Source organism: Rhinatrema bivittatum, chromosome 8 (assembly GCF_901001135.1).
Source record: "Rhinatrema bivittatum chromosome 8, aRhiBiv1.1, whole genome shotgun sequence".
In the NCBI taxonomy this organism is placed as follows: domain Eukaryota; kingdom Metazoa; phylum Chordata; class Amphibia; order Gymnophiona; family Rhinatrematidae; genus Rhinatrema; species Rhinatrema bivittatum.
The window spans coordinates 175,344,193-175,370,786 of NC_042622.1; the positions used below are offsets into that span (position 1 = coordinate 175,344,193).

General features: G+C 46.7%; 1 protein-coding gene across 1 annotated transcript in view; it reads left to right on the forward strand.

Moving 5' to 3' along the window:
• LOC115096731 overlaps window positions 1–26,594 on the forward strand; it is a 49,313-nt gene that overhangs the window by 21,744 nt on the left and 975 nt on the right. Inside the window, exons 3-8 of the mRNA XM_029611786.1 lie at window positions 815–961; window positions 1,931–2,045; window positions 5,605–5,717; window positions 6,156–6,300; window positions 9,202–9,427; window positions 11,480–11,600. Coding sequence (XP_029467646.1) covers window positions 815–961; window positions 1,931–2,045; window positions 5,605–5,717; window positions 6,156–6,300; window positions 9,202–9,427; window positions 11,480–11,600 — 867 coding nt within the window. The remainder of the gene's footprint in view (window positions 1–814; window positions 962–1,930; window positions 2,046–5,604; window positions 5,718–6,155; window positions 6,301–9,201; window positions 9,428–11,479; window positions 11,601–26,594) is intronic.

The following is a 26,594-nucleotide window of genomic DNA, read 5'->3' on the forward strand; positions in this document are numbered from 1 at the left end:
GCAAAAGCGTTGGCTGTCAGCGGTCTGACAGCCGACGCTTAATTTTACCAGCGTCGATTGTTGAACCCGCTGACAGCACAGGTTCGGAAAACAGACGCCGGCAAAGTTGAGCGTCTGTTTTCCACCCCGCAAGCCGCGGGCAGATTTTTTTTTTTTGGGCCTCCGACTTAATATCACTATGATATTAAGTCAGAGAGTGTACAGAAAAGCATTTTTTTCTGCTTTTCTGTACACTTTTTCTGCTTTTCTGTACACTTTTCTGCCTGGTGCCGTCTGAAATTAACGCCTGCCTTTGGCAGGCGTTAATTTCTGAGAGTAAAATATGCGGCTTGACTGCACATTTTACTTTCTGTATTGCGGGTGACTAATTAATGGGCTCATCAACATGCATTTGCATGTGATGAGCGCTATTAGTTTCGGGTGGGGGGGGGGGTTTGACCGTGCGTTTTCCATGCGCTATTACTCCTTGCAGTATAATAGCACGTCAAAAATGCGCGGCCAAATGAGGCTAAACGGTGCACTCGGCCGAGCACACCGTTCTGTATTGGCCTGATTGTGTGCACATTATTCAAGTCAGTGCACTTTTTAACTCCTGATTCATTAGCATATCATTAGCTTACTGCAATGGGAGTGAAAAATTTTACTTTAGTGATTGCATTAAGAAATTGTGTGCTGAATTTCAGTGCCCAGTTTTAACTCTTCCCTTTTTACACTGGGCCCTTAGTGAACACTTTGTCATTCATTATTCCTTCCTCGAAGGCCTGAGAATAAAATGCTAAAGCTCCTTCATGCAGTTGGCTTTCTTCCCTTACAGGTGTTAGATAAACTTGGAGCCGTTTTAGCTGATGAGGTGAAGCACCGACTCCAAAACCCCAGAGAAAGACAAATGGTTTTCCACCTCCTTGGCCAGCGCTTTGTTCAAAAATATTTCTTCGACTATCCCAATCAACTCAGCTTATTGGTAGGTGCCTCAGAAGTGATCTGAAACAGAGATAGAGGGGGATGAAATATGGGTATCTGTGCATGTCAAACAGGATTAAAATCCACTGCTTCGCCTTCAAAATTACACCTGCTAAACAATCCCTCTTTTTAAATTATTTTCCCCATCACATGGAATGATTTTGTGTGCACCTCCATCTTTCAGGCCCCAGTGGACACTGCCATGTGGCCTTCATTCATGATTTAACCCACTATGTTTTATATAATAGCATTATTTACGTCAGCTGTATTCAATTAGTTTGAATTGTTGAACTTTTTCTTTCACAAACGAAAGCTTCCTAGCTTTGGTTCTGTGCGCCTGCCTAATTTCTTCCTCCGTCCTGCTTTTTTTTATCATTATTCCTTTTGTTTTTCCATTTCATTTCCTTTCCCTTTGTCTCTCCCTTTTTGCTCTCTCTTCTTCTTCATCACACACTCTTCACGTCTCCGATATTTTCAGTATCTTTAGCACTTCCACACCTGACCCTTCTGACCTGTCTTCTTGCATCCTCCTCTGTATAGCTTTCTGTCTGTTTAAGAATCAAAAAGTAATTCTATGGCAAAAACAAAGATGGAAGCAAACATTAGCTTGCACATTTTTCTGCAAAGGTAAAAAGCTCTGCTTTTTCTGTTTCCACTGGGAATATTTTTGAACACAAGTGATTGCATAATTCTACTTTGAATGCACCAAACAATGTATTTTTCTCTCTCTTCAGTTTTTTTCTTTGTTTACAAAATTTTAACCAAGACTGACAAGGGCTTTTCATAATTTGGACTATACTCGTGTTTCTTGATGCTTTGAATATTCTGATCCTTCAGCTTTCAGTGCAGTTTTCAATATCCTCCTAAATGTAGGATTACAAGCCCCAAAATAAATTGCAATATAAATGAACAACAGCCCAGCACTGCAAACTATTTTATTGGTTTTTTTTCTTAATCTCTTTGCACCTAGGTGTCTCCAAACTTGAGTGACAAAGCTCAGCAGAAGCTGGAAGAGGTCACATGGAATTGGCTGCAAGAGCAATGCACACAAACAGCAATACGTCTCCACTGTCAGCTGCAAACAGGTGAGCTTTTAAAGACCCCCTTGCATGGATACTTCCAGCACTGCTATGGCTGATCAGACAATACCAGGGCCCTGGTGCAGCATTCTTCCTTGTAATCATAAAGTAGATCAAAGGACTGGATGTAGACCCCAGATGTCCTTTGCAGATTACAGGGAAGAAGGCAAGGATACATATATTACTTTTTGGTGGCTGGGGTTTGATGTTTTGTGCTGAATCTATCATTTCCTCTTCCTATCCTGTGCATTGAGCCCTCTTAGGAGAAGAAACCAGAGGTGAAACGGCAGCAGGATCTGGTTTGGGCTCTCTTCCTGTGTGGCAGTGATGCTCAGCGGTACAGTTGTTAGGATATCCCTTTTTTTTTTTTTTTTGCATGAGATTTGAAAAACCGCTGTTGTTTATGAAGCTAAATATAATTCTTCATAGGATAAAACAATAACGACATTTGTTGGCAGTATATTTCAATGTGCAATCCTCCTTCTTATCCAACAACAGCCACTGTTGTTTGGCATGTGTAGCTCTCTTGAAAGCACATTTTATGATTTTGAAAGGATAGCCGTGCTATAAGAAGCGTCTGAACAACAATTCAGAATGTTTTAGAAAATCTGAAATAGTGGAACAATTACATTTCAATCTTAGAAACTGGCCCATAGGAAGATTCTTTTTTAAGTGATACTGATGAAAGCTACAGAAATGTTAACAAAGTATTCCTGTCACTGCTCTTTTGCTAAAACAGAAATATCACCATTCCTCATAAAACAAACAATAAAACTATGAAATATAAAACATCATAATAGAAAAACCATACTAATAAGAATAAATATTTCAAAACAGGAGTCAAATAGAATAACATCCAATAATTAAGTCGTATAAACATTTATTTAAATTTACCAAACACCAATAAAATATTTTAAAACAGCAGATACATCAAATAAAATCTAATATTTAAAACAAGGCTAAAAATTATCCTACGCTCTCCATACCTGGGAACGTTTGATTTCCATTCACCCTGAGATTGTCATGGATTAGTTGGGGAGAGAGCGGGTGCATACTTTATCCTCTCTCTATCTGTATGTTGTTTTTGTGGCATTGTGGACCCTTGGGTGCAATGGAGATGACTCCGCCCATGGGGAGGGGCCCCGTGGGGAACCACTGCGATAGGCTGAACTCAGATAGCAGACACAGTATGGATAGAGGCTTTATTGTTCTGCTGTAGATAGATGGTGAAAGCAGGAAGGTAAGGCACTGATCCAGGAAGTGCCAGTACATTCAACAGGCTCAGATGTGAAGTCTCACCCAGATGTTTCACGATAGGTAGAAGCCCACAGTGCGGGTAACGTCGCAGCTGGTGGGTGGAGCTGGAGCACTGGATCGTAGAGGTACTCACAGGAATGATGGTGTCTTCCTGATGGTGGAAAGTTGGGACCGAAGGTCCGTGGTGCAGGATATAATGGCTGGTAGGTCCTCGAGGAGCGAGTACCCAATGGTCTGATATCCTGAAATGTAGAAGAGAGAGAAAGACCCCTGAGGAGCGATTGTCTAGTTAGAGAGGGCCCGGAAGGGTAGTTGGAAGCGAGAGACCCCCGAGGAGCGGGTATCTTGAGCTTCTAATGGAGCGAGGCCCTTGGAATGAAGCAGCATCTAAGCATGCAGTTTAGAGCGGTCAGAGTAGCTTAAACCGAAGTCCTTGCTAACTCAAAGTGGTAGCAAAAGTGGAGGCTAGATATACCCGGAAGTACTGACGTCATGTGGTGGGGCCGCCCCCGAGGTTCCCGCCATGACATGTATTTGAGCATAGGAGATGTGCGCGCTCGCGCCCTAGGAGGCCACAGGAGTGAGCATGGTGGATGGGGATGCCCATGCTGGTTTGGAAACGCTGAGACCCTCGGCACTCGGCACCGGAGGCAGCCATCTTGCCCAAAGAGAGAGAAAGGGGAGAAAAAGAGGTAAGGCAGAGCGGTCGCAGCCGTTTGCGACCGACGGATGCAACAGTACCCCCCTTCAAAGGGCCCCCTCCAAGACCCCTTCTAGGTGGTCTGGGCTTGCATGGGTGTGCCAGGTGGAATTGACGTACCATCTCCTGGTCTGTAATATTAGAGAGTGGTTCCCAGGTGTTTTCCTCTGGGCCAAACTTCTCCCATGAGATGAGATACTCCCACGTCTTGCCTCTTTTACGTACATCAAGGATGTCATCTACGGCATATTCAATGTCATCTTCTGTATCCAGGCTGGTAGGCTCTGGGTCTTTCCTGGAGGACTCGGAGAGTATCACTGGCTTTAGTAGAGATACATGAAATGCATTGTGTATCTTCATTGATGGAGGCAGTTTTAGACTGCATGTTAGATTTCCCAATCACCTAAGGATGGCGAAAGGTCCCACAAAGCGAGGTGCAAATCTTGCAGAAGGAAGCTTCAGTCGAAGGTACTTGATGCTTAACCAAACCTTGTCTCCAGGCTTAAACTGGGGTGCTTTTGATGATGAGCATCATAGGTTCTCTTTGCCTTTTGTCCTGTTTTGAGGAGAAGCTCCTTCGTCTTTCTCCAAAGTTGGGATAATTCTGCTGCGGTAGCCTGGGTAGCAGGAGAGGCTACTGACAATGGAATTGGCAGTGGAGGTAATTGTTGTCTCCCGTAGACAAGCTGGAAAGGGGAAGACCCCGTTGAAGAAGCAGGATGTGAATTGATGGCAAATTCTGCCCAAGGCAGTAATTCAGCCCAGTCATTCTGTCTAGAGTTAACATAAGATCGCAGAAATTGTTTCAGCGTCCTATTCATCCTCTCAGTCTGACCATTAGACTGAGGATAGTAGGCAGAGGTTAAGACCAAGGCGATGTCAAATTTTTGACATAATGCTCTCCAGAACTTTGCAGTAAATTGCACTCCCCTGTCGGATAGGATATGTTTAGGCATCCCATGAAGACGGAAGATGTGTTTAATGAAGAGTTTTGCTAACTCAGTAGCAGAGGGTAATCCTGGTAATGCTACAAAGTGTGCCATTTTAGAGAAACGGTCAACCGTAAAGAAATAATTAAAAAAAAGTCACAAGTTTTACTTCATGTGGATGATTAGGGAGAGCAAATTGCAAAGCAATTTTCATCTGTCTGAAAATGACCCACCCTGTATGCAGGTAAATTAGCACGCATAGTTCCATGAGGTGCGTACTTTTATTTGCATTGTAGTTGGGGGAAGTCAGGTCAGGGAAGTGAACTAAATGCATACTTTTGTTTGGAAAAAGGCATCCAGAGAATAAGCAGGTGCAAATCTTTATGGGTTCTTTCCCTTAAGGCAACTTTCAAAGTAAAAGCACCTTTAAAAATTGGTGCAAACACCAAAAAAGTACCTGTAAATATGGTGTTTCCATGTCTGACCATAAGAGTGTGGGATAGTGTTTTTGTCAGTGCCAGGAATGAGACAATGTGGGCCACACACTCAATCTATATATCCCCAAGAAAAATGGGTGCACGGCAGAAGGCGATGAACACTATTTTATGTTTCAGGAGAGTACAGGTTTGGTACAGAAGAGGCTGCCAGTATCTCTCTATTTTTTTTTTTTTTACTTTAGATGTTGATGTGGAAGGACTGGCTCCTGAAATGCTGAGCTTTGTTAATGATACTTACAACATAGTAACAGCAGAGATGGAATGGCATCTGGCCACACATGAAACAAAGCGAAAGGTAAACAGCAACCACCTGTCCTTCACTTAAAAATATTTTGCTGTATAGTGTTTTTTTTGGTCAAGGGGGGATGGTGTTTAATATTATCTAGTAAGTTGTAGGAAAAGGCTATAATCCAGCTTTTAGAAGGCGACCTTTGATCAGTCCTAATATTTTGAATATATTCTTCCCAGGGCATTGTGGGGTTTATAGTTCTGTGTATTCATTTTACAGTCAGCACTACAAGTACAGTGCATCAGGTGGAAATGTCAAAAGTCACAACCAGTCTTAAAAACCTGGGCCTTATCATATTCTTGAAGTTACAGTTTAACAATATCAATATTTCTTCTCAACTGTTAATATTAAAACCATTTCATGGATCATATGATTTGGCACATTTTTTGAAAAATAGAGTCGGGTTATTTTGAAGTCTGTTGAATACCTCTTCTAATCTCCCAGGACATAGATTCAACTGAAGCTCAGGCCACAACAGCATGGTTTTCCAGCTGGGCCTCACTCACAAGAAAACGGCCCAAGTCTGTTGAAAGTAAAGATCTTTATTTAACAATGCACAGACAGCCTGTCTTCCAGCTAAACGCGAAAGGTAAAACAATATTTAAGAAGTAATTCTGTTAGTAATATCTAATCTTAAATCATAAATGTTAAAGATAGAATTCCTGAAAAGTTTGCCTTGTGAGTGGTACAAACTTTCTAGACCTTGTTGGAGTGGAACCCATTTGTTCCATGATTTCAAGGGTTCTTCTTATTGTGATCTAAGATCGTGATCTGATAAAACTCACCCATTGGAAAATGCTCAGATTAAAGGGGGGATTTATAACTGGATGAGCCTAAATTTTGCTTTGTTTTGTTTTTACCATCTCTAGTGTTGAGAACTTTCTGATTTGCCATAGGTCTTTAGCTTGAATTATTATTTATAATACGGTAGCTATCAGAACTGCAAGAGTACTGTATTAGCAGAATTTACTAATGTAACGTCTAGGATGACCCTGGTTATAAAGACTATAGAAAAATACTGCACGAGAAACTATTAAAATTCAGAAAACCCAAGGGATGAGTGAGCAAGAGCCATTCAGAAATCAGAAGCAGGTGCAACACTAACAGAGATCTCATCAGTCACGGTTACCATGCTAGGTTTCCCATGTGTGAGATTCTACTCTAGTGATGTCTCTCCTGCAGGCAAAACTGCCAGCTCAAAGGGTGTCCCAGGTGATCATGCAGCTGTGACTTGGATGTGCTGGAAGGAAGGAAGGAATAGGCTTGATTCTTCCAGGGATTCAGGTCTCTTTCTCCCTCCCTCCCCTTCAATCCTCCTTTCCTTTCCTCTATGTAGCTGAGAGCTCCTCCAGAGAGTTGTTGACTGATACTTTATGGATTCTTTCCAAACTGAACATATTTCAGTAGAAGACTAAGTGGTGTGACTGCTTCAGATGTTTAAAATCACTTTCTGGCAGATGATACAAAAGCAAGAAAATAACCAAGAGGGAATTCAGAATTACAAGGTGGTAATTACAACAAGGAGTTTAGGTGCAAAGTGATTATTGATGAACTCTGAGAACAAAATTGGAGTCATTTAAACACCAAAATGTAATTTCCATGTAGTTTTATAATTTTCCATGTACAACACAGGAATTGGGTTCTTTAATTAGTGGACTGATGATGGAACTGCAATTATCCCAGCCAAGATCCTGTTGTCTACATTGGTCCTTGCTGGACAGTTAGCATCCTGCCTTTATCTGGCAACACTCAAAGGAATGATATAATTGCCATGAATTACAAAACGCTGTGACATCATTTGCAAGAATGCATCACAAGCCATTGTGACATCACACTTTCAGAGGGTAATTTTCATAGGTAAATCAGTGTTTTATCTGCATAACTGGCCTTTTAGAAATTACCCACCTGATATGTCCTGTCATGCGTTCTCGGTGCCGGGCTTGGGGGGAGGGTTTGGACTTACAATACTTTTGGATTTTTGAAAGTAAGCACAAAGTTTCCTGAACATTTTTCATGCTACTACTACTACTAAACATTTCTATAGTGCTACATGACATACACAGCGCTGTGCAAACCTACAAAAAGACAGTCCCTTCTCAATAGAGCTTACAATCTAATAAAACAAATATACAGGACAAGGGACTTGGGATATCTCATAAAGCAAGACAATGGTTAAAAAGAAAAGAAAATTAACAAGACTAAAAGCAGACAATCAGGCATAAGATTTAAAAAGGTGGGTCTTTAGATGGGATTTAAACAAGCAAGAGAGGGAGCATCTTGGAGGAGAAGTCCATTAATGGCTATTAATCAATTATACTTAGGGAATAGCCACTGCTATTAATTGCATCAGTAGCATGGGTTCTTCTTAGTGTTTGGGTAATTGCCAGGTTCTTGTGGCCTGGTTTTTGGCCTCTGTTGGAAACAGGATGCTGGGCTTGATGGACCCTTGGTCTGACCCAGCATGGCAATTTCTTATGTTCTTATGTTCATGATGCACTAGTTCAGGAAGACTATTCCAAGCACACGGTGCAGCCAGGTGGAAAGCACGGAGTCTGGAATTGGCAGAAGAGGAGACGGGCACGGATAGGAGTGACTTACCCAATGAGCGGAGTGCACGAGGAGGGGTGTAGAGAGAGAGAAGAGAGGAGAGGTAGTAGGGTGCTGCAGAGTGAAGGCATTTGTAGGTGAGAAAGAGGAGCCCATGCAGTGATTTCAGAAGAGGGGTTATGTGAGCATAGCGACTTTGGTGAAAAATAAGTCACATAGCTGAATTCAGGACATATTGCAGTGGAGAGAGATGGCTCACCGGGAGACCTGTGAGGAGCAAGTTGCAATAGTCTATGCAAGAGGAGATGAGAGAGTGGAAAAGGGTTTTGGTAGTGTGATCAGAAAGGAAAAGACAGATTTTGACAATGTTATAAAGAAAGAAATGACACGTTTTAGCAGTGTTTTGGATTTGCGTAGAGATATATGCATAATAGCAAGTGCAATATTGGGTAAGTAAATTTGGTGGTGTAATTTTGAAAGCAAACTTATGTATGTGAGTCCCCTTTGAAAATTGGTGTAGCTTAGGCACATTTTGGTATCTTATTTAGGCAGCTGGTTTGTAAATGACCCCCTTCTATCACAAGTCATTGGGGCACCATTCTTGTAAATTACAAGCTATTGTGGTATTATTCTTTTACATTGCAAGTGTTCACACTGGTAAATTATGGGATGTTTTCATGCTGGGTTTCAGGATAATTACTGGTGCTTTCAAGATATAGTCATCCAATTCATCTACATTTTCACAGTGTTCTTTATAACTTCCAAGTCCAATATCTCTTCCCTATCCACCTTGTCTCCTTACATATTTTTTAGCTCATTGCACATGTAATCCATTCTGTTTTAAGATATGTGTTTAACATTAGTATCTCACAGTGTTATGCAGTCTGTTGAATGCCACGCCTGATAATTGGTGCTGCTTGCTTATTGCTGAAATTTATTACAGACCAGAATACCATCCATCCTAAGCTAAGCTTTCCTGGGGTCAATGGCCCAGACAGTGATATACTGGGAGAGTCGCTCTGCGCCATCCTGTCCTCAGACCTGGAATGCTTGCCTGCAGTGCTTGAAAGGCTGAGGGGCAAATTGCTCCCACAAACACTTCGACAGTTTATCTGGATTGAGAAGCTTCTGAAATCGGAGAATAAAATGAATGGGCCTGATGTAAGAAGGTAACTTTATTCTTAAGTCCCTGATGCTGTGAAAAGTACTTTTAAATCCCAGCCCCTGATGTACCATGGAGGATATATAATATTCAGATAAATACTATAAGTAATATAGAGTGATGCTATAATATACATAGTACACATCCACATTAATATAGCACACCATAAGTGTGAAAAAGCCAGGAGTGGCTCGCCTGGAGTCTCAGTCATTCTGCTTACTTGTTGAGTAATTCTCAAATGGCCACATTTGTAAAGGGAAACATTAGTTCCATCTTGGCTTTGTCACATCCCTCCTAGTTCATTTCAACAGCCATAATACTGATTTTTAATGGAAAATGCGGGACTACAAATCCCACAGTAAGTTAGGGTGTAAGATCAAAAACTACGATTAGACAAAAGCCTCACTTCAGATACTGGGTCACTTAATAGCACTGAATTTCTGTCCTGGAAATCTGCTCCATACTTCTTCCTAACACAAGAAATACATGAATTGAACTGGGACAGGCTCCCTCCATGCAGAAAGGAAAGAAAACATTTTACTGAGGCAGAAATAATAGCTACAAATTAACTAAGGGACCTATTCACTCAGCCACATTGAATTAAGGCACTAATGCTCAAGGCTAATGTGGGCAAAAACTGCAGCTGTAACACTTATTTAGATGGGGGTATCCCTACTCACTTGGGAATGGGTGGTGATTGGTTGACTAGACCCCTCAGGGCTGCTTTCTCACTTGGGGTGGAACAATCCACCCAATAGGGTTTATTCACTTAAAGGAAGGCATTAATTAGGGGATGTGAAAATAAGTTGGGTTCGCATGCACCGAGCGGATTTTAAAAGCCACCCAGATACACACGAATCTCCCTCAGCACACACATCTCCAAAATTTTCTAAAAGGAGCAAGTGTGGGCGTGGTCTGGGCAGGGAATGGACATTTCGGGCGAGAATCAGAGATGTGTGCATAAATACTCGCACACACCGGCGTGCCAGCATCCCCTGCCATGTAACTTTGCTTCTGCTTTGGATGGCGTGCAAACCATAAAATAAAAGTTTCGAGCCATTTCCAAGGGGTTTAAAGGGTGTGAGGAAACTGGGGAGACTGTAAGCTATCAAACCGGGGGTTAGAGGACCTATCTGTTAACTGGGCAAACCAGTGGATGAACTGGTAAATGGAGTGGCGTGGGCATGCGCCCCTTTTCAAATCCCTCAATTTATGTGGTAGAAGTGGGATTTGCGCATGCCCACTTAAAATTTGGCACACATGCATGCGGTCACACATGTGTGTGCGCATATGTTATAAAACAGCCGCAGCCCTGGGCACAGATGTGCATCCATGCGCCAGTTTCAAAGTTACCGTCCCTGAGGGTTGGGGGATCTGCCTGACAGAGGGCACTTGTTCACTCAGTGGAGGAGGGGGGGGTGAGAAGGAGGGGGTATCAGTCTGACAGGGGCTGCTTGAGGGGATTGAGATTGTGGCCTATGTCAAGCCTCGCATTGGCTGCGGAGGGCCATTGAGGTGCAGTTTGGTTTTTTGGTTAGCCTATGAGTTAACATAAATCATGTGGCTTAACATGACTTATGGTAATCACTTTGAATATTTATGAGCTGCTTTGTTTAATTTGCATGTGATGCAGCTTATTTGAATACGGTAACTCAAGCACATTACTGTTATCCCAAACACATTAATGTTAACTAAATATGCATTAAGGTGTTAACGCTTGTAGTAAAAAGTGTCTTAAGTGACTTTCATAGACTGCCTGAAAACAGAAGGAAGAGGGCATAGTTTAAAGGCATTTTTGTAATCAGATCCGCTTCTGAATTCCTTGGAGATGTGATCAGAAGGCTCTGAATTCAAACATTTGTTGCTTCAGATAATCGCTTTGAGAGATTCCCTGTAATTTGGAAGGCTATTTATAAGTGTCCCTAAATAAATAAATAAATAAATAAATAAATAAATGTATTATGGAATATATCTTTGCAATAGAGATAGGAATAAAGGCCAATTGGTCTTTTTCTGATGTCGCTTACTATGTTCCTATGATTTACTTTCTTCTTGGAAGTGTTGAGAAAGGTGTACGGGAGAAGTTTGGAAGAAGAGTGGCCCACAGGCTTGCAGAGCTAAAGCTTCGAAGTGCCACTCGCTCACCAGTGTCAGGCCTCATAGAAAATGCAGTCGTTGAGGTAAGCAATGTGAGAGAGTCTTTATCGCTTGTGACTGGCGATTATTCTCAGCTTAGCGTGTCTCTTGTGCCTGTTACGTTTCTTTGTACCCCACCCTGACTGTTTTTGGAGAGGTGGGTAATCCATGCTGTTAAATAAATATATAAATAAGTACCACCACATCTGTGTATGATAAATGAATTTCTTTGTACATTTTTGGGTTCTGTTTCTAAATTTCTTTTTCCTCCTCATTTTCCTCTTATTATTTAACTCCTCTTGTCTCCGGCAGAACAGGTAGCCTCACTAGCCCTATGGGCTTTTTTTTTTTTTACTACATCTATTAGTTAATCCACACTTGATTTTTCACCAATTTGACAAAAGCCATCAAGCTAAGGTACAATCCTTAAAACATTTTTTTAAATACATAAACATAAAACCTGAACACACCATAATCATCAAACCTTCATAATATCCTAATCACTACACTAAGATCCACTGCAGCCCATAATCCCCCATACAGACTTCACCTTCCCCCACCACATTCCCCATCACATCACATACAGGCCGATACAGAAAGGTGTGCTCGGCCGAGCGCACCATTTAGCCCCCGTTTGGCCGCATGTTTTTAACACGCTATTATTACCCCTTATACTGTAAGGGGTAATAGCGCGTGGAAAACGCGCGGCCAACCCCCTCAAAACTAATAGCGCTCATCACATTAGGTATTTCACCCGCAATACAGAAAGCAAAATGTGCGGCCAAGCCGCACATTTTACTCTTAGAAATTAACGCCTGCAAAAGGCAGGCGTTAATTTCTGACAGCACCAGGCAAGTGTACAGAAAAGCAGAAAAAACTGCTTTTCTGTACACCCTCCAACTTAATGTCATAGCGATATTAAGTCAGAGGCCCCAAAAAAACCCAAAATGCCTGCGGCCTGCGGGTTGGAAAACGAACGCTCAACTTTGTCAGCGTCCGTTTTCCAAACCCGAGGCTGTCAGCGGGTTCGACAACCGACGCCGGTAAAATTAAGCGTCAGCTGTCAGACCCGCTGTCAGCCACCGCTTCAGCCAATAAGGAGGCACTAGGGATGCGCTAGTGTCCCTAGCGCCTCCTTATTAGCGCGGGCCCGAATTTAAATAAAGAATTGTGCACCCAGGAGAGGTGCCTGGGCGCGCATCGGGAGAGTGGGCTCTCGCCTCGGAGCGCCGGCTCTCCCGCGGACTTTATTGAATGGGCCCGTTACTCGGCTGAGAAACATTTGATTCAACACCCACATCTTTGCCAACTTTCTCCCCTCTAAGCTCAAAGTTTCTGATGCTTGCCTTATAGCCGAAGTTCTGCTAGCGTTGGCAGCCCCAACAACAGTAGTGGTAGCCACCTTTCCTTCCTCTGTGGATTTTGTACACTCCATGTATGCTTTTTCTGACCTACAATTTGTTCTGATCAGAGAACAATTCTGGGAGACATTTACAAAGCTTTATTGGGCCAGAAGCCCTTTTTGTTGCAGTTGAATGACTGCTTAAAGTAGTATATTTTTCTTTTCTATAAATAATGTTCCCTGTAGGTACCTGGATCAGTCCAGAAGCCTGGACTCATACATGCCTCATACATCCTTGCCAGCAGGTGGAGACAGAGAAAAAAAACTTGCCTGACCCTTTACATAAAGCCTAGTGCCACCTACAGTTCCCCAGTATTTCCTCTGTCTCTAGCAGATGGCACAGGGTGCTCTACCTGTCTTTAATGCTTTTCTTTTGACCTTCCTCCCAGGGGTTTTTGTTTTTTCCTTTGGATTCCTGGTTGGTCCTACCCCGTCCAGTAGAGGCAGACTGGCCGGGGATTGTTCCCTTTTGTGAGCCCATCTGTGCGCCCGTGGGGTGTACATCTGGTTGTCCAGATCTCTCCCTCATGTGGCCGCCCAGGCGGCTGCAGGCTCTCCAGGGATTTTTTCGTTCCCTTGTGGCTGAGACTACCTGTTTTTTTTAGTCAGGTTTTTAGCTCTCAGTGTATTTTTCCATAAAGTAAAAAAAAAAAGGATCAAAGGCTGTTTTTTTTCTGGCAGACGGCAGCCCAGCTCTGACGGCGACTTCCCCCCAGTAAGATCAGCTCTGGGGTGAGGGAGGCTTTATTTTCCTTTGGGGGTTTTTTCTCCTAACTTTTTCTTTTTTCCTTTCAACGGTATTTTTATTTCCCTTCCTCAGTACGACCCGAGGTACCACGTGTCGAGCCTGTGGCTCGGCACGATCACGTCTAAACAGGGCCGGTCTTTGTGCTTCGTGTTTGAAGGGCTCCTCTGGAGCTCCTCCACTGGCGAAGCAGCGTCGTTGTTCCGGAGATTCGGGGGCTATTTTCATCCGCAGCGCTGTTCGGGGTACTGATTCTTTCTCCGAGGTTGCGGGAACGGCGGCCATCTTGGATTTTTTGGCGGCAGTTCCCGCACCATTGGGGAGAGAGGGGGAGGGTCCGCCTCCTTTATCTTCGGCCCGTTCCAACTTCGGGGTCGGTCGGGGGGGCCTTGAGGGGGGTGGAAATCATGAGTGGGCTTGGTGCTGCCGCTAGCTCTAAGGGTGCTGGGGCTATAAAGTGTTTTTCCCCAGAATTTGTTTTATTACTGCACGAGGCCTTTTTGGCCAGCAAACAGCCTGGATGTGGAGGTGGCCTTAATGCTAAGCAGACTCTGGGAAGTTCGTTGCCGGGCTCTGGACCCACTTTGGGGGTCAGGCCATCATTGCTCTCCGCTCAGAGGTTTCAGTCACCTCCGGCACTAGGGCGGTCTGTCAGAGGGGGCCTTGGTGACTCTGGTGATGCTCCCGAGGAGCCAGACCCGGGGGTACCGGCAAGTCAGGGGGCACCGGCGTCTGGGGATACTTTGCTGGGAGATGATCCAGGGGTCCCTAGTCTCGGGTTCGAGGATACTAAGGAAGTCCGCCTGTTCCGAAGGGAGGAATTGGAGGTTTTGCTGCCCTTAGCCTTTCAGGTGTTGAGCGTTAAAATGCCCCAAAGTGACCCGGATTTGGAGGAAGAGGATCTCGTCCTGGATGGGGTAAGAGGTCCCCCGGCTTCCTTTCCATACTATAAGGCAGTTAAGAAGCTGGTGGATGCATAGTGGATGCCTAATGCTTCGCTGAAGGTGGGGAGGACCTTGGGGAAGCTCTATCCCCTTCCAGAGGAGGTCTTGGAGTGTTTTGTCCTTCCCAAGGTCGATGTGGCAGTGTCCGCAGTGATTAAGTGGACCACCATTCCCGTGGTGGGTTCTGCGGCATTGAAAAATATGCAAGACCGCAAATTAGAGGTTCACCTCAAACGGATCTTTGAGGCCCCTGCGCTGGATTTGCGTGCAGCGATTTGCTCAAGCTTTATGCAGCGGGCTTGCCTCCGTTGGGTGCAGCAGCTGCAGGACCTGCTCCCGAAGTCAGGGGAGCAAGCGGATAGTGTTGAGCGAATAGAGGCGGCGGTTGCATTTGGAGCAGATGCCCTCTATGATTTGGTGCGTACGTCCAGAGCTATGGCTTCGGCTGTTACGACCAGATGGTTGTTGTGGTTGCGTAATTGGTCAGCGGATGTCTCCTCTGAGATGCAGTTAGGCTCTCTGCCGTTCAAGGGGCATCTGTTGTTTGGCGACGATCTTGAGCATCTGATCCAGTCGCTTGGGGAGAATAAGCCACTACCGTTACCGGAGGACAGACCTAAGGCAAAGTGGTTTTTTCAGACCCGTTCGCGTCTCCATACTGACAGGAGATCTCGGCCGATGCGGGCTCCCTCTGCTTCTCAGTGGCCATTTTCCCCTAGGGGCCATACTTGAGGGCAGTCCTCGATTTGAAGAGAGTGAATACCACAATCAAAGTCCCCCGCTTCCGGATGGAAACCTTGCGTTTGGTGATAGTGGCGGTGCGCAAGGGGACATTCTGTTATAATTAGTGAGGTTTGGGTGGACCCTTGGACACTGTGGCAGCTGACCACACCCACGGGGGACGTCCTGTGAGGGGCCACAGGTCAGGCTCAGCTCTGGACACACAAACACAGATATTTCTTTATTTAGACAGTTTGGGAAGCCACCAAAGGTGGCAGTAGTGAGTAGAAGGTGTAGCCCGGCTGGGCTAGTATTCGCAAGGGTGCTGGAACAGCGGTTCCTCCGGTAGCAGTGCTGCAGTGGAGAGAACTGAGAAAATGAGTATAATAGAACATTTACAGAGTCCCAAGTATGGAGAAGCCCCGAGATAGGGAGAGCTGGCCCTCGAGGAGTGAGTACCAGATCCTTGGGAGAAGAGAGACTCGTTGGCAAAGTACTCACACAGCGGTTCCATGAAGGAGATGGCACTGGCGCTGGAACGGAGGCAGGCCCTCAAGGAGCGAGTACCTGGTTCCAGGGAGACAGCTTGAGGAGTGGATGGTAGTAGTACTCACTGATGGTGTCTGTAGCGAATTCTTCCAAGTAGAATAGGAGCTAGATGCAGGCAGCGGGTCAGGGAACATGGCCCCTCGAGGAGCGAGTACTGGTTACCTGATAGCGACCTGAAAGAAGCAAAAGAGGCCCCCGAGGAGCGGGTACCCCGTTAGCAGAAAGAGTCCAATAGAAGTTGGAAAGGCAGAGTAGCTGGGTACGGAGAGCGAATCCCATCCGTAAGAATTCCCCTTGCTAACTCAACGGCTAGCAATAAACTGTAGGCTTAAATATCCGGGCAGCGTGACGTCATCACAAGGGGACGCCCCTGAGGAACACGCCAATGAGGAAATAAGAATGAGGGCCGTGTGGCGCGTGCACCCTAAGGTACCTGTAGAACATGGCGGGAGGCAACGTCCAAGCCGGTCCAGGGACGCTGGAGAGGACGGCAGGCAGACGCCGCAGCAGCCAGGCGTCCGTGAAGAGCAGGAGGAGCTGCAAAAAAGGAAAGGTAGGTGGAATGAAGCTGTCGGGAAGTGACGGTCGCAACAGTACCCCCCTTCAAAGGGCAGTCTCCTCTGCGGGTACCAGGTTTTAGTTTCCAAGGATACGAGAGATGAAACTGATGGAGCATCTCTTTGTCAAGGATATTAGCCAGAGGCTTCCAAGAATTTTCTTCGGGACCAAAACCTTCCCATGAAAGAAGATATTCCCAAGTCTTGCCTCGTCTTCGGACATCAAGGATGGCTTCGACCTTGTTTTCTAGGTCATCTTTTGCATTGATGGGAGATAGTTCCTGAGACTTGGAAGAGAAGTCACTGAGAATGAGTTGTTTCACAAGTGAAACATGGAAAGCGTTGTGGATGTTTAATCCAGGTGGTAGCTTCAGACTGTAAATGATGTTGCCAAGACGTCGGAGGATTGGAAATGGTCCAACATAGCGAGGAGCAAATCGAGTGGAGAGTAACTTCAAACTAAGGTGCTTAGTGGATAGCCAGACCTTGTCACCAGGTTGAAAGACAGGCGCTTTGGAATGGTGAGCGTCATAAAACCTTTTGGCTCGATCACTCGCTTTGAGTAGCATTTCTTTTGTCTGAGTCCATAATTGATGGATATCATCAGCAATGGATTGAGTTGCTGGGGACGTCACTGAGAGCTTCAGTGGAAGTGATGGTGAACGTCCATATACCACTTCAAAAGGTGTTGATCCAGTGGATGATGCTGGATGAGAATTAATGGTGAATTCAGCCCATGGTAACAGTTCGGCCCAGTTATTCTGACGGCAACTCACATAGGCCCGAATGAACTGTTTCAGGGTCCTATTCATCCGTTCTGTTTGGCCATTTGATTGAGGATGATAGGTTGATGTATAATCTAGAGAGATGTCAAAAAGCTTGCACAAAGCCTTCCAGAATCTTGCCGTGAACTGTGATCCTCGATCCGAGACTATGTGCTTCAGTAGGCCGTGAAGGCGAAAGATGTGGGTTATGAAGCGCTTCGCAAGCTCAAAGGCTGAAGGTAAGCCAGGCAGCGCCACAAAATGGGCCATCTTGCTGAAACGATCGACTGTGACCCAAATGGTATTCATTATTCCAGAGAGCGGAAGATCGACAACAAAGTCAGTAGCGATATGCATCCAGGGCTGTTCCGAAACTGGAAGCAGTTGCAGCAATCCCCACGGTTGGCCAGAAGTAGGTTTGTGCTTGGCACAGTTGCACAAGATGCTACATAGGAGAGAGTATCTTCCTTGATAGTTGGCCACCAATAATACTTCTGTAGCTTCAGCAGGGTACGGCGTTGACCAGGATGGCCAGCCAGCTTGGAATCGTGTGCCCAATAGAACACTTTCTTCCTGAGGTGTTTAGGCACAATGGTTTTACCAGTGGGCACAGTATGAATAGCCGCCAAGATGACTTTCTTCGGGTCGATAATATGCTGAGGTTCTTCTGGAACATTCTCCGAGAGAAAGGAGCGTCACAGGGCATCAGCTCTGGTATTCTTGTCTCCGGGACGAGACCATCTGGCTTGTCTATGGTTAAGACGTTGCGCATGGCAGAGATACTCTAGATTCTTATGGTAATTTGATGTTGAGCACCTTCGAGCCAAGGCTGCTATTCCTCGAATGCCAACTTAATAGCCAGGAGCTCTTTATCTCCGATCCCATAGTTCTTCTGTGCCAGAGAGAAATGTCACGAGAAGAAGGAGCAGGGACGTAAGGATTTGGAGTCTCCGGTTTGGCTCAATACAGCCCCCACACCGACATCAGAAGCATCGACCTCCACGATGAATGGCTTGTTGGGGTCTGGATGACGCAGGCATGGTTCAGTGGAAAAGGCAGTCTTTACATCCTCGAACGCAGAAATGGCCTCCGCAGACCATTTAGAAGCATTGGCCCCTTTCCGGGTCATTGCAATTAAGGGCACAGTTAAAGAAGAATAATTCTTTATAAAGCTTCTATAGTAATTAGTGAACCCCAAAAATCATCTCCGGGCCTTCAGGCTGGTAGGTTGGGACCAATTTTTAATAATCTCTAATTTTTGGGGATCCATCTGGAAGCCATCTTTAGACACAATATAGCCAAGAAAAGGCACAGAATCCTTATGGAATTCACACTTGGATAACTTGGCGTCGAGCCGATGTTCTCAAAGTCTTCGTAGTTCTTGTTTGACGTTCTCTAGATGAGTAGACAAGTCCTGAGAAAATATCAGGATGTCATCTAGGTACACTACAACACTCTTGTACAACAGGTCCCGCAGGATGTCGTTCATCATGTTCTGGAACACAGCGGGTGCGTTGCACAGGCCGAAGGGCATTACTAAGTACTCGAAATGACCATCTCGAGTGTTGAAGGCTGTTTTCCATTCATCGCCACTGCAATGCGAAATAAGTTATAGGCTCCCTTCAGGTCAAGTTTCGAGAATATCTTGGCACCTTGAAGCCGGTCGAACAGCTCTGAGATTAAAGGCAGGGGATATTGGTCTTTGATCATGATCTCGTTCAGACCTCGATAGTAGATACAAAGACGTAAAGTACCGTCCTTCTTCCCCACAAAGAAGAAGCCTATGCCGGCTGGAGACTTTGATGGTCTAATTTTATTTATTTATTTATTTATTTATTTAAAAAGATTTCTATACCGTCTTTACAAACAAAAATTTGACCAAAACGGTTTACAATATATTCAAAATCAAATAAAATAAGAATAAAATAAAATCAAACTAAAAGATAAACATCTAAAATTACATAAAAGTATATAAAAATAACATCAAAATGTTATGAACCCTCCTGTAGCGGGGCTACGGGAGGCGCCTTACCTCTTCCTGGAGGCCGCTCCAAGCCAGGGTCTCGCCTGTGAACTGTCCAGGATTTGCTCCAGGGCTTGGGAGGCCTCGATGTCCGTGGGGCCTGCCTGAGGCTGCTTGTGCTTGCATGGACTGCCTGGTTTGAGCCACGCCCTTCCCTAGGGGCCAGCCCGCAGCACTTCTCCGTAGTTATTGGGCCAGCTAGGTGTGGGCCTGCCAAACTCCTCCCGGGGAGTTGCTGGTCTGCAGCCCTATAAAAGGACTTCAACTTCAGTCTGTCTTTGCCTTGCATCGTGGTGACTTCCCTCTGGAGGCTCCTGCCTGCCAGAGCCTTGTAAGGTTGTCTGTTCTTCCTGGAGCTCCTTGTCTCGTCTGCTTTTATACCATGTCTTGATGTCTTGATGTTTTGCCTGAGGTCCCTGACCATGTCCTGATGTTCCGCCATGATCCTCCTTATCCTGATGTGTCCGCCTGCTAGGATGTTCTTCCCTGCGTCTTCGTCTGGTGCTCTCGAGCCTTCTGTTCTTGTAAGCCGGTGCTCTCGGATGGTGTATGCCCGAGAATGAGGTGGCTTGCAGGTGGAAAGTGTCCCTGTGCTCCTGAGCCTCTGTTCCTGCCAGCCTTGGGGGAAGCTTCAGATGACACCGGCTCCGTCATTGGAGTTCCTTCTTGCCTGGATCTTCCCTGCACTGTTCCGCTCTCCTCGTGGTCCGTGACCAGCCTACAAGGGCTGTGTAGGGCGCGCAGTGGGACAGGGTGGTCCATGACTCAGTCCCGCGGGTGGCCTGAGTAGGGCGCCCTGAGAGACAGTGCCAATGTCCATGCCTTATGTGTGCTTGTTTGGATGTCAAGTTCCTCGTCCGTGATGCCGATGCATCAACCCTGCTGTTGTCAAGTTCCTCGTCCGTGATGCCAATGCATCAACCCTGCTGTTGTCAAGTGTCTTGTCTGCGATGCCGCCGCATCGATCATAGTCCTGTCTTCGTGTCAAGGCCTCCATCTGCCCTCAACCTCAGGCCAGGCCTGCTGCTCCATGCTGTTCGCAGCAGGTCCGAAAGGGCTCGGAATGGTCGGAGGACCATTCAACTTCCAACATCCTTGGATGTTGGCCTTGGGAGCTTGCAGGCCTGGCAGAGGGTAAGACTGTGTTCAGCCATGCGGAGCCACCGTCAACCCTCGGCTCGGCCCTGAAGGTCTGGGCCCGGGCTAAGGCCCAAGGGCACACTAAAACACCCCTTTCTCAACACAAAAACATAAAAAAAGAAAGCAAAGTTAAGGAAAAAAAGTACAATATACTCTTTAAGCCCTAGTTCTACCTATAATATACTTTAAATAAATTCACTATACTAAACTTTATCCAAAACAGAAGAAAGCCAGAAGAAAATAAAAATAGAAATAAATTCCAAAAAACTTTCAGTGCACTATAGCATTGTGTCATGCTAACTCAGTCACAGTGAGACATTTTAAGAAGATTTATGTAAATTCTCCTCAGTGTACTCGGATATAGCCTTATTTTCTATTACAGAGAGTGGATAGACACATCCTTTAGGAGGTTCAGTGTTCGGTTTCAGCATTATGGCACAGTCGTAAAATCTATGAGGAGGAAGGATGTCAGCAGCTTCTTTGGAGAACACATCACAGAATGATGCGTATTGAGGCGGCAGTCCTGACATCACTGGAGTTGTAGGCATGCAGAGGACAGGAGAAACCTCCTTAAGGCAATTGCCATGACAACCTGGGCCCCAGCAGGAGAGTTCCAAGTTGGCCCAGTCGAATTGAGGCTGATACAACTGCAACCAGGGTAACCCCAGAACGATAGGGTGCATGGCCTTCTCTAACACAAAGAAGGGAATTGACTCAGTATGGAGGGCTCCGGTGCAAAGGGTTACCGGTTCGGTGCGACTGGTCACGTCACCCGGCAAAAGCTCTCCATGGATAGATGATAAGAGCAGTGGAACTTTCAAAGTGACGAGGGGAATCCTTAAATGTTCCACTAGGCGTCGAAGTATAAAGTTGCCCATGCCCTTGAATCCACCAGGGCAAGAGTTTGAAATTTGGATGGTCCGCAGATCAGGGAGACTGGGAGAGAGCGCGGAGGAGAGGGCGTAGTAAGGCCTAAGAACAGTCCTCCCGCAGGGCTTAGGCCCGTTCGTTTTCTGGATGAATTGGGCAGGTTGGGACATTGTGACCAGCTTGTCCACAGTACATACACAGGCCATGCCTCTTCCGAAGTCTTCTCTCTTTTGAAGTCAGGTGACTGCGACCAAGTTGCATCGGTTCCTCTCCACTGGCGACAGGTATTGCTGGAACCATCCGAAGTGCAGGTTTAGTACGAACCTCCTTCTGACCCGGTTCTTTACTAGGCTTGAGTTCTTTCACCTTATCACGAAGCCGGTGGTCAATTCTAGTAGCCAAAGCCACTAGTTCATCCAGCGAGTCAGGTGTTTCATGAGCGGCCAGCTCGTCTTTCAAGCGAGTATCCAGACCTCTGAAGAAGAGGGTTTTCAGACATTTGGAATCCCAGCATAATTCCGTAGCAAGAGTCTTGAACTCTATTACAAAATCAGCCAGTGGTCGGATGCCTTGCTTCAGGTCCACCAGAGCAGAACCAGCAACAGTCACTTGAGCAGGATCATCAAAAACGGATTTAAACAAATCAAAAAATCTGTCAATATCCTGCAGAATTGGATCCTTACGTTCCCACAGCGTTGAGGCCCAAGACAAGGCCCTTCCATCAAGATAAGATAGAATATAAGTAGTCTTGGCGTAGGCTGTGGGAAAGTGAGAAGGCTGTAATGCAAAATGCATGCAGCACTGATTTAGGAAACCTCTAGTTCTTTGAATCTCTCCAGAGAAATGAACTGGAGCAGCCGGAGGTACCGTAGTCTTTATAGTTACTTCAGGTAACTGACCTTCATTACTGGAAGCAATGCTTTGATTCTTCTATGCGTGCAGCTGATGGAACGCAGGAGTGAGTTTCTCCAATGCGTCTTGTTGTTCAGCAATGCGCAGGGCCAGGCCCGGAATGGCCTGCAGGGCATTGAGCTGTGCCGGATCCATGGAGTTAGCAATCTGTTATAATTAGTGAGGTTTGGGTGGACCCTTGGACACTGTGACAACTGACCACGCCCACGGGGGGAAGTCCTGTGAGGGGCCACAGGTCAGGCTCAGCTCTGGACACACAAACACAGATATTTCTTTATTTAGACAGTTTGAGAAGCCACCAGAGGTGGCAGTAGTGAGTAGAAGATGTAGCCCGGCTGGGCTAGTATTCCCCAGAGCACTGGAACAGCAGTTCCTCCGGTAGCAGTGCTGTAGTGGAGAGAACTGAGAAAATGAGTATAATAGAACATTCACAGAGTCCCAAGTATGGAGAAGCCCCGAGATAGGGAGAGCTGGCTCTTGAGGAGCGAGTACCAGATCCCTGGGAGCAGAGAGACTCGTTGGCAAAGTACTCACACAGCGGTTCCACGTAGGAGATGGCACTGGCGCTGGAACGGAGGCAGGTCCTCGAGGAGCGAGTACCTGGTTCCAGGGAGACAGCTCTGAGGAGTGGATGATAGTAGTACTCACTGATGATGTCTGTAGCGAATTCTTCCAAGTAGAATAGGAGATAGATGCAGGCAGCGGGTCAGGGATCATGGGCCCTCGAGGAGCAAATACCGGTTACCTGATAGCGGCCTGAAAGAAGCAAAAGAGGCCCCCCGAGGAGCGGGTACCCCGTTAGCAGAAAGAGTCCAATAGAAGTTGGAAAGGCAGAGTAGCTGGGTACGGAGAGCCAATCCCATCCATAAGAATTCCCCTTGCTAACTCAACGGCTAGCAATAAACTGTAGGCTTAAATATCCGGTCAGCATGACGTCATCACAGGGGGACGCCCCTGAGGAACACACCAATGAGGAAATAAGAATGAGGGCTGCGTGGCACGCTCTCCCTAAGGTACCTGTAGAACATGGCGGGTGGCAGCGCCCAAGCCGGTCTGGGGATGCCGGAGAGGACGGCAGGTGGATACCGCGGCAGCCAGGCATCTGTGAAGAGTAGGAGGAGCCACAAAAAAGGAAAGGTAGGCGGAGTGAAGCCGTCGGGAAGTGACAGTTGCAACACATTCCTGGCTTCTCTGGATCTTACAGAAGCCTATCTGCACATTCCGATTCACTCGGAGTCCCAGTGTTTTCTTCGCTTCATGATCCTGGGACAACATTTTCAGTTCAGGGCACTTCCTTTCGGTCTGGCCACAGCCCCACGTACTTTTACTTTTACCAAAGATGGTGGTGGTAGCGGTAGCACTGGATGATCAGAGCAAAGATCTCTGTCGACAATTGATTTGCAGGGTTTGCGATGTTCTCCACTCTCTCAGGTGAGTTGTGAATATGACCAAGAGTCATTTGACCCCGACACAGTTCCTAATCTACCTGGGAGCGAGGTTCAACACCCGGTTAGGCAAAGGGTTCTGTCGGAAGAAAGGGTGCTATCTCTTCAGAACCGAGTTTGACAGTTGTTGCAATTATGAATTCCCAGAGTATGGGATTAATTGCAGGACTTAAGGTCCATGACTTCAACCTTGGAGTTGGTTCCCTGTGCTTTTCTCTATATGAGGCCATTTCAGAGGGCACTTTTGGCACTTTGTAAGCCGAGTTCAGAGGAGTTTTACCTGCCCCTGCCCCTGCCCCTGGAGGGGGAAGCCAGGGGCAGGGGCTTCTCCGCAGAATGGACCTCGAGGTCCTGGATTGGGTGGTGGTGACAACTGACACCAGCCTTTCCGGCTGGGGGGCGGTTTGTCAGCGCCATTCCATCTAGAGCATTTGGTCTACAAAAGAGTCTGCATGGTCTATCAACTGGTTGGAAACCAGGGCATTGCGGCTTGCGTTGAGGGAGCTCTTGCCGCTAGTGAAAGGTCGCTCGGTCCGGATCCTGTCGGACAATGCGACAGCAGTGGTGTACATCAATCGGCAGGGCAGTACCAGGAGTCAGGCGCTGGATCAGGAGGCTCAGCTCTTGATATGTTGGGCGGAGGTCCAACTAGAGTGGATAGCGGTGTCTCACATAGCCAGCATTGAAAATGTCCAAGCGGATTTTCTCAGTCGCACTCGCCTAGATCCAGGAGAGTTAACGGAGACTGCAATGCAGCTCATCCGGAAACGTTGGGGGTCTCCTCACGTAGATTTGATGGCGACTCATCAGAATGCCAAAGCAGTATGCTTCTTCAGTCAAAGGAGACAGCCCAGGGCCAAAGGTGTCGACGCGCTGGTTCTGCCTCAGCCGCAGGGAGTTCTGCTTTACGTGTTCCTCCCTTGGCCTCTGGTGGGCAGGGTGTTGCGTCGCATCAAGAGACATCACGGGGAAGTGATTCTGGTTGCGATGGAGTGGCCTTGGCGTCCGTGGTTTGTGGATCTCATCAACATGGCAGTGGACGTGTTGCGTCGGAGGTGGATCCTTGGGCTGAGGTGGGGTTGACGCAACCTATAGGTAAGGACCTATGGGTCCCCACCATCGGCAGGTGGAGTGGGCTGAAGATAGAGACCACTGGAGCTTCACCTATACCAGCCCTTGTTCCCCAGGGGGTTGAGCCTTTGGGTGCCAGGGCCGGCAGGACTTAGGTGGGCCTCGAGGTTGGTTTGAAAAGAAAGATAGTTCAGTCCAGAGACAACAGTCGATAGGTGGTGTAGTCCTACCCTGGATTGGATTCCGTACAGGAACTCAGGCGCCAATGGAATAGAGAGTAACTGGAGGCGCTCAAGCAAAGAAAGGCTGGAGCCTTGTAAGTCCACCTCCAGGGAATAGGCTAGAGGAGGCGTCACTGACAGGCTAGGATCAGGGCCGGCGGCAAACAGAGGTCATGGCAAGTAATGTAGAATTCTGAACACAGAGAAGTCTGTAGCATAGTCATTCAAGGCAATGGTCAGGGCACGGAGAAGGCAGACGTAGTCAATTGTAGCTGGAGATAAGCTGAAGATAAGCTGAAGAGTAGTCAGGCGTAGCAGAATTGAAATCCAGAGAGTCAGTCCAACACATAGACAAGACAGGAACGAGGAAGACAGAAACCGGGAACCACAGGAATCAGGAACATGAAGTAGAGAGGATTCTCTATCAGCAACGAGTACGAAGAGTACAGGGAGACCTGTTGCAAAGGCAATGCTATGGAGCGAGGCCTGAGCTTATATACACTGAAGAGTTTGACTTCAGAATCCGGGTCCGCAGCCAAGTTCCTGCCGCAGGCCCTTTAAAAGAATCAGCAATACGCGCGCGAGCCTAGGGTGGGACGCGACGCCAATGGCGGCGTCTCTCCACAGGCCACACGGAGAGGCCCGAGGAGCAGGGGTATCCTGGCTGCAACGCTGGGGACCACGGCAGAGCCGAAGGCACCGGAGGCGGCCCAAGGTCGGAGCTGGCGGCCCACAGGAGCTGGAGTTTGTGAAGGAAGTTGAGAGGGCCGCGCCGCGGGTCTGCTGCGGGCGGCACACATAACAGGATGGTCCAATTAGTTTGGGACATCTCAAGGGCCTTCTTCGGCAGGGTCCCATATTTTCCAACCAGGTCGATCACTATTGTCTCGCAGCTTGGCTTTTGAAAGGTGGAGGTTAAGGAGTAAAGGTTATCCGGAGTTGGTTGTCACCATTTCGTTGCAGGCCAGGAGGCAATCTACTAATCTGGCTTACATTAGAGTCTGGCGGGTGTTCGAGTCCTGGTGTATTGCTCATGGGGTTCATGCCCTTTGGTTCTCCATCCCCGAGATTTTGTCTTTTCTGTAGGAAGGTTTTGCTAAGGGTCTATCTCAGAGTTCCCTTAGAGTTCAAGTGGTGGCCTTGGGCTGTCTGCGAGGTAAAGTTGGTGATTCCGCTATTTCAGCTCATCCGGATGTGATAAGGTTTCTAAGAGGAACGGAGAATTTGAGGCCTTCAGTTCGGAAAGTGTGTCCTTCTTGGAATCTGAATCTAGTTTTACGGGGTCTTTGTTCAGCACCGTTCGAGCCTTTGCGGAGGGCAACGTTGAAGGACTTGACTCTTAAAGTGTTTTTTCTGATAGTGATTTGTTCCGCTAGGCGGATTTCAGAATTACAAGCTTTGTCCTGTCGGGATCCATTCCTTCAGATTTCAAACTAAGGGATCTCATTGAGGACAGTGCCTTCCTTTTTACCAAAGGTTGTTTCCGCTTTTCATGTGAACCAGACAGTGGAGCTTCCCGCTTTACTGGAGGGGGAGGCGTCTGCTCCCATTGTGAGAGAACTCAAGAGATTAGATGTTTGCCAAGCTCTTTTGCGCTATCTTGAAGTGACTAATGATTTCAGGAGATCCGATCATCTTTTTGTCTTGTGGAGCGGCGCGAACCGAGGTTCTAAAG